Source organism: Ursus maritimus, unplaced genomic scaffold, assembly GCF_017311325.1.
Source record: "Ursus maritimus isolate PB19 unplaced genomic scaffold, ASM1731132v1 scaffold_12, whole genome shotgun sequence".
Taxonomy (NCBI): Eukaryota; Metazoa; Chordata; class Mammalia; order Carnivora; family Ursidae; genus Ursus; species Ursus maritimus.
The window spans coordinates 15,039,377-15,047,562 of NW_024423564.1; the positions used below are offsets into that span (position 1 = coordinate 15,039,377).

General features: G+C 46.1%; 1 protein-coding gene across 1 annotated transcript in view; it reads left to right on the forward strand.

Annotated features, from left to right (window-relative positions):
- Positions 1 to 2,604: 2,604 nt before the first annotated feature.
- The window catches only part of LOC103675194 (calcium-binding mitochondrial carrier protein SCaMC-1-like), a 54,106-nt gene continuing 48,524 nt past the window's right edge, over positions 2,605 to 8,186 (forward strand). The window contains exon 1 of the mRNA XM_008704214.2: positions 2,605 to 2,787. Within this exon, the coding sequence (XP_008702436.2) occupies positions 2,605 to 2,787 (183 nt within the window). The remainder of the gene's footprint in view (positions 2,788 to 8,186) is intronic.

Here is an 8,186-nt window from a genome sequence, read left to right on the forward strand (position 1 = left end):
ACAATAGGCAAAGAGCCATCACAGACTGGACTGAAGGCAAACGCAGCTCTGCCACAACAGTAGGACACCCCTGTAGCAACACACATAGGAGACACCCCTGAAGCACCATTTTCTGGTGAAAAGGAGACACTGCACTGCAGGACCTCTTCTTCATAAAGACACTACTTCAAGTGTGGGAGACATAGCTGACTTTCCTAACACATAGAAACAGAACACAGCAATAGACAAAATGAGACAGAGGAATATGTCCCGAATGAAAGAGCACAACAAAATCATAGCAAGAGACCTAAACAAAATAGAGATAAGTAATACATGTCTGATAGCAAATTTAAAGTAATGCTCATAAAGATACTCACTAGAATTGAGAAAGGAGTGCAGGACCTCCATGAGACCCTCCATCAAGAGATAGGAGACCTGAAAAAGAATCAGTTAGATAATGAACTCACTAAATGAAAATAAAAATAGACCACCTGGAATAAACAGCAAACAAGAGGAAGCAGAAGAACAGATCAGCAACCTGGAGGACAGAGTAATGGGAAGTAATCAAGCTGAACAGATTAAAGGGGAAAAAATACGCAAAATGAGAATAGACCCAGGGAACTCAGTGACACTGTCAAGCACAACAGTCACAAGACAGGGATCTTAGAAGGAGAAGAGCAAGAAAAGGAGGCAGAAGGGCACAGAGAGGTCCCAACAAAACCAACCCAAAGAGGTCTACACCAAGACACTAAGTAAATAAGATGGCCAAAAGTAGTGATAAAGAGAATTTTCAAAGCAGCAAGAGAAAGGAAAGCAGTTACACACAAGGGAAACCCCATAAGGCTGTCTGGATTTTCAGCAGAAACTTTCCAGGCCAGAATAAAACGGCACGATATATTCAAAGTGCTAAAATGGAGAAAATCTACAGCCAAGAATACTCTATCCTGGGGTGCCTGGGTGGCTCAGTCATTAAGCGTCTGCCTTCGCCTCAGGGCATGATCCCAGGGTCCTGGGATTGAGCCATAAACATCAGGCTCCCTCCTCCGCTGGGAGCCTGTTTCTTCTTCTCCCACGCCCCCTGCTTGTGTCCCCTCTCTCGCTGGCTGTCTCTCTCTCTCTCTGTCAAATAAATTAATAAAATCTTTAAACAACAACAACAACAACAACAACAACAAACTCTATCCAGCAAGGCTTTCACTCAGAATAGAAGGAGAGGTAGAGTTTCCCAGACAAAGTTTAAAGGAATTCATGACCATAAGCAAAATCAGACATGTCCCCGTCGCACACGATGCCACTGGCCTGTGGATCCCAAATTCACAGTCCAGCTGCCCTCCTGCCTGAGTGGGCATGCACAGCCTGCCACCTGCTCAATGCCAAGTCAATACAGCTTCACCTCAGATTGATAAGGGCTCAAACTGACACTCTTCCCCTCAAATTCCAGCCCTTGTGCTCAAGTTTGTGCACAAAAGCGGGCATAATTATAACAGCAAAATGAAGCAACCTGAATAGTGACACTCATTCTGTGGAATATGTTATGGATGAAAGGAGTGTCCTAGGGGCGCCTGGGTGGCTCAGTCGTTTAGTGTCTGCCTTCGGCTCTGGGCGTGATCCCAAGGTCCTGGGATCGAGGCCTGCATCGAGCTCCTTTGCTGGGAGCCTGCTTCTTCCTCTCCCACTTCCCCTGCTTGTGTTCCCTCTCTCACTGGCTGTCTCTCTCTGTCAAATAAATAAATAAATAAAATCTTAAAAAAAAAAAGGAGTGTGCTAGCTGAGAACATCTTCAACAAGCAAATCAAAGAACAATCCATACAGCACGATACTGGTTACTAAAAGAAACAAACCCAGGAAAAATAAAACAAGACAAAATCAGAGAGGGAGACAAACCATGAAATTCTTAATCATAGGAAACAAACAGAGTGTTGCTGGAGGGGACGGGAGTGGGGGGATGGGGAAGGCGTGTGAGTGCTGGGTGTTATGGAGCCGCTGGAGCGGTGGGTCCAGGAGAAAGTGGGAGGCGAGGAAGAAGGGGGCTCTGGAAACAGCCCCAAAGTCCCTGGGAGAGGGCCAGGAGGGCGGAGGCCCCTCTGGAAGGACTCTCTTCTTCAGACATCCCCCGAGAGGAGGGGTGGCACCGGGGCACGGGATGCTCCGGTGTGAGGCGTTTGAGACGCAGGTCAGAGCAACTCACCTGTCGCCGCTGCTCAGTTTGCCCTGGGAAACACCCGGATGCTCTTCTGACGCCGCCTGCAGAGCACGCGCCCTCCTCGCGCGGGTGAGCCCCGGACAGTCCTGGGTGCAGGTTGCCACTGCTTTTGGCGCCTCAACTTCCAACTTCCGGGGAGCGGCGCCCTTCCTGAGGGGCCTAAGCCCGGCTTCCCACGAGGTGGCCTCCCGAGTTTCTCCCGGGGGCGCCCAGTAGCCTAGCGGCGCGGGTCCGCTCGTCCCCGAGGCTACGTCGGGCCGTTGCCTGGGCCACCCGACGGCACGCACCCGCACGCACGAGAGCAGCGTCGTCGTCGTCGAGGCGGCGGCAGGCGGCGCAGGCGGGCGGCGGGAATCCCTCGCCTGGATCCAGAGGAGAGGCGGCCGGGCTGCCACGCCGCCGCGGGCCGGGCAGGACGGGCCATGCTGCGCTGGCTCCGGGGTTTCGTGCTGCCCGCGGCGGCTTGCCAGGAGGACAATGACTACTTCGGCTACGAGATCCTCTTCCAAGACCTGGACCGCGACGGGAACGGGTTGGTGGACATCGTCGAGCTCCAGGAGGGGCTGAAAAACTGGGGCTCATCGTTTGGTCCGAACTCTGAGAATGTGAGTGACCAAGGGAATGTGGCAGCGGGAGCTTGGGGGAGATGCTGGGAAGAGGGGGAAGCCATACTGGCTCTTTGCAGAGCTTCTTTGAAAGACCCGTGTTGTGAGGGTGGGGTTCTCTTCCGTGAGTCCCCGCAGCGCGGAGTAGTGCAGCCCAGCGAAACAGGTTCTCAGCCCTCTTAGAACACGTTTCACAATGACCAGAGCCTACTCCTGGGCTTTTTGGAGATGCTGAGTGCGTTTCTGGTGATTCGACATTTACTGAACCCATTCAGAATTTCAGGGGCCATGTTAGCCTTTGTGAATTCATGAGTAGGAGACCTTCTCTTTTCTCAGGATGTTCACAGCCTAGGTTCGCGCTTCAGGATCTTGTACAAAAGACAGGCACAGATAGGGCCCCAGAGCTGTGCTGTCTTTCTGACATCAACACCAAAGGTCTAGGGGGAATCGGACCTTGATCCATGGTGATGCTTCAGCTGATTTAGTACTTTGCCTAACTTAGGGATGTCTTCCTTCACACCAAAGGTCTAGGGGGAATCGGACCTTGATCCATGGTGACGCTTCAGCTGATTTAGTGCTTTGCCTAACTTAGGGATGTCTTCCTTTTCTGGACCAGTCTTGACTTGATTATTTAAAAACTGTTAGGTGAAAGTTTCAGGATATCAAGAGAAAACAATTATTCTATTTCCCTTCCATCAGTGCAAAACAATCCTCAGATGTCACCCCACTTGTTTCAGCTCTCTACTGGTGAGACTTGCGTGTTGTAAGTCCAAAATATTCCCATGGTTCGGAGATTCCTGTATGCGCTAGGACTAGTGGATTTTATAGTCATTATATAGCCCCCTTGCTGTATAAGACCTTCAGCCCCAATGCAGTGTAATGTGTAATTTTATGTCAAAAGATTACAAACTCTTTAGTCATTGGATTGTCCTGCTGGCTGAGGCTCCTCAGGCAAATAAGGTAAACACGTACCTAAAATATGTGTCCGGATGAAACACTGCACCTTTCAGGGTGGGATAGTTTCAGAGAAATCAACTTGCTGCTCAGTGGCTGGTGGGTTTCCTGAAGGCATGATGTTATGTTAGTGGCTCAGTATTAGTCTCTGATGCTAGTAGCTTGGGTGTTTGGCAGCAGCAGTAGCTATATTAGGCTTGGTGAGTGGGAGCCCGTGCTGTTTGGCTCATCGATCTATCTTCACCACCATAAACACTCCATTACGATACCACTGTGTTGGCACTGGTGTTCATTGTGTCAGCTGACAGAGTCTGGTTGACTTTTTCTGGCTGCGTCATTCTGTCTGCTTGGTTGTTCATACCTCTTCCATGGTAGTGACCATACGGTGTAAACATATTTTTCCTTTGCGTCCACTCCAATCTTTGTACATATTCCCCAGATCTCTTTGTCTCTGATTATCCAATCTTTTTTGCTTCCAGGCCACTGACAGTCTAACCAAGCTATTTATCACTGGCTGTGAGTCTATATATATTGTTCTCTGGCCATTTCTCTTTTCGTGCAAAGTGAACAATGAGGTACACTACTTGAAGTTCTTTTCACTGGGCAGATTTCCTCTCATTGCTGTCTTTCAGCGTTATTCCTGAGTAGTGCTGAGTAGTGCATAACTGGGCTTTTTAAATTTGCACTCACATAAGAAATGCATCCATGAATTGAGCTCATCCCTTTTAGTCCTGTGTCAGCTGGTCATACTGAATCTCCATGTAGTTACAGGTGTGGTTTTAGGGAGCGGTAATGGTGTAACAGTGATGGAGTGTGAAAATCTGGATCACTCTTTGTGTGTGGGCCTTGCTTGTGCTCTGATTCTGCTTGTGCTTGATTTCAGACATACTGTTCCATCCTATGGTTTGTTGTTCAAATCACCAAAACTTATGACTTGAGTCTGACAGAATACAACTCAAGATAGGCAACTCTGGCTGTATGTCATTTGATGTCCCATATTTAAGCTCTCTGTTTCTACCTGGGCCTCATAGCATACCAGGAACCGTTAGAGTGTTCTGCTATAGATTCTCCTTTTAGGGCTCACTATACACCCCACACAACATCTTTTCCTACCTCTGATACTTGTAATTACCACAGAGTCTACTGGGACATGTGGCCCAAGAGGCAGGGCTGTTTGCTGCATGACTTTGTTTGCTGAAGAGCTCTTTCCAACTTTGGTCCCCATTAAAAGCTGTCAACCTTTCTTGTTCCTCAGAAATGGGTCACAGACGTTTTCTTAATTTTGAGATATATTACCTCCAGGACTCAAAGAGGCTTCAGGTGTGTGTTTCCTTTTTAGGTGGTATGAGATGCAATCATTTGCCCTTCATTTTGGTGGTGGTAGGGATATGTCCTGACATACTCCAGACTGGTCCTGGAAATACTCAATTGATGTGATCCCTGAATCTTCATTGACTCTATTATCTCCCACCTTCTGGAATACATGTGCCTTACCAAGGCCTCCAACCTATTGCTACCTCTTTTTTTTTTTAATAAGAGAATTATTATTATTCTTTAAAGATTTATTTATTTATTTTTAGAGTGGGGGGTGAGAAGCAGAGGGAGAGGGAGAGAGAGTCCCAAGCAGTCCCTCCGCTGAGCACAGAGCTCAACACAGGGCTCGATCTCAGGATCCTGAGATTACAACCTGAGCAGAAACCAAGAGTCAGACACTTAACAGATTGCGCCTCCTATGCACCCCCCCCATTGCTACTTCTTGTTCATCTAGTCTAATTAGCATGATGTCATCAATATAGTGAATATGTAGATGGACCAGGTCCCTCTGTGACAGAGGGCAAGAGATTTAAATGTATATTATTGTCTATGCCATGGGAATGTCAACTGTTTCCGGTTCTCCTTCTTGGTAAATGGAAAACAATGCATTCACCAGATCAATGGCCATATTCTATGTCCCTGAGGCTGTGTTAATCTGCTCTAGTAAAGATACCACCTGTGGATCCATAGCTGCAATTGACTCCTCTGCTGCTTGGTTGAGTTTGAAGCAGTCCACCGTCATCCTCTACTGCAATCCATTTAGCTTTTGTAGGACTCAGAACAGTGAATTAAATGATGGACACCTCCGCTTTTGAATTCCTTAGTAAGTCTGTAAGTACTAATCCATGCTATTTATTTTGGGCTGTGATTTTTTTCCCAATTATTTTATTGTGGTAAAATACACATAACATAATACTTACCCTTTTGACCAGTTTTAAGTATAGAGTTCATTGGTATTAAGCAGATTCATAATTTTGCACAACCATCTGTCTCCTTAACTCTTTTCATCTGGTAAAATGAAAACTTTATGCCCATTAAAAAATAACTCCCCATTCCTCCCTCCCTCCAGCCCCTGGCAACTGTCTTTCTCCTTTCTGTCTCTGTGATTCTGACTACTCTAAGTACTTCATGTAAGTGAAATCATGCAGTATCTGTCTTTTTGTGACTGACTTATTTCACTTAGCATAATATCCTCAGACTTCATCCCTGTTGTAGCATATATCAGAATCTTTACTTTTTAAGCCTGAATAATATTTCATTGTATATTTATACCATATTTTTGGTGCTGTATTATTCTCAGCCTTTTTTCCAATGCATTGATGGCCTGCAGTAACATCCATCCAATTCCATAGTACTTATAATTGGTATTTCTCCCACATTTATCAAAAACTGAGATATTGCATCAGCCAATGCATTCTCTTTCCATCACAGTTCACCATCTCCCACCAATGACTGTGTATCATGTAGAGTCTGCTTCCTAAGACCATTTCTGGTACCAGCTGTCATAGGTTGTGTTCCATGAAAGCTGTGTCTAATACTCAGATTCGTGTGCAGACAGTTTACTGGTGAGTACTACTAGGGATAATACCTGTGAGAGCTGGAGGAAGCAGGATCGGACAGAGGGGAAAGTTGAGCTATGATGGAGCTGCAACAGAGACTTCAGACAATTCAAGGAACTGTGTATCTGGGGTAGTTCTTTCGAGTTGTCCCTCTTTGAGGCAAAAGGCCAGACCTTTATTACCTGCCCCCACGTCCTCTGCCTCTTCCCCCACTTTCTGAAGTTGGCTTCCTCCAGGGAGTGACTTCAGGCAAGGTGAGTCTTTTCAGCCTAGGACAACGCAAAGGGAAGGGCTCAATTAAGAGCTGTCCGTCACCAGTACTCCCAGCTACTCTCAGTCATGAAGGTGACGTGATCAGGGCACTACAGAATCCACTACAAAGATACATTTGGAAAATAGTGCTGATGGGACTAGTTGATTAATTGGATTTGGAGTGTGAGGTAAAGGAAGAATTCAAGAATGACTCCAGGAATTTTGGTTTGAACAACTAGATGGATGGCGGTGCCATTTGCCAAGATAAGGCAGAATTGGAGAGTAGTGAAGTAGGGTGAGTGATTAATCAACAGTTCTTGGTTTGGACATTTGAGGTATCTTTTAAACAACCAGGTGGATATAGCAGGTAGTAGTTTTGTAAATCTTGAGGTGATGTCAGGGTAGAGTTGTACATCATCAGCATTATATATTTAAAGCTTTTAATTGGGTGAGATCCCCTAGGTAGAGGGTATATAAGAGCTGCTCTGAGGACAGAGTCCTGGATCATTGCAACATTTCGATGTCAGGAGCAGGAAGAGCCAACATAAGAGACTGAAAAGAAGCAATTAATGAAGTGGGAGTGAAATCAGGAGAGTATGGTCTCTTTGGAGACCATGCAAGTTGAGTATTTCAAGGAGGGAGTTATTAGATAGAACTGAGAAGTCTGCTGAGAGGTCTAGTAAGATTAAGACTGAATTTAACTGTGGGGTTTGTCAAGATGAAGAAGTGTCTGACCTTGAATAATTACATGCATGTGTGTCCCTTGTTGTTGGTTGTGTCTGCTGTAAGTGAGAGGGCTAGGATATTGAATTGCTAGCTGCCTGACCACCTTGTTATGCTAGTGATATGTATTAAAGTCATGGGGCTGTACAATACGGAGGACACTCTGGGTTGGGGCTTTGGTCCCAGATCTCCACGTTATTCCCATCTGTGATGAGGAAGTTGTGCCAGACTACTGGAAGTTCTTGACTTCTGAACACAATCCAGGCTAGTGGGTCTCCAAACTTGAATATATATGCCTACATATTAACTTCTAAAGAAAAGCTATTCTTGTACTCCCAAGGATCGAGTTAAATCACTTTTTAAAATATTTTATTTATTGATTTCAGAGAAAGAGAGCATGAGAGAGAGCACAAGTGAAGGAGAAGGGCAGAGGGAGAGGGAGAAGCAGATGCCCCGCTGAGCAGGGAGCCTGATGCAGGGCTCGATCCCAGGACCCTGGGATCATGACCTGAGCTGAAGGCAGTTGCTTAACTGACTGAGCCACCCAGGTGCCCTGAGTTAAATCTTCTTTATCATGTTACATATATATATATATAT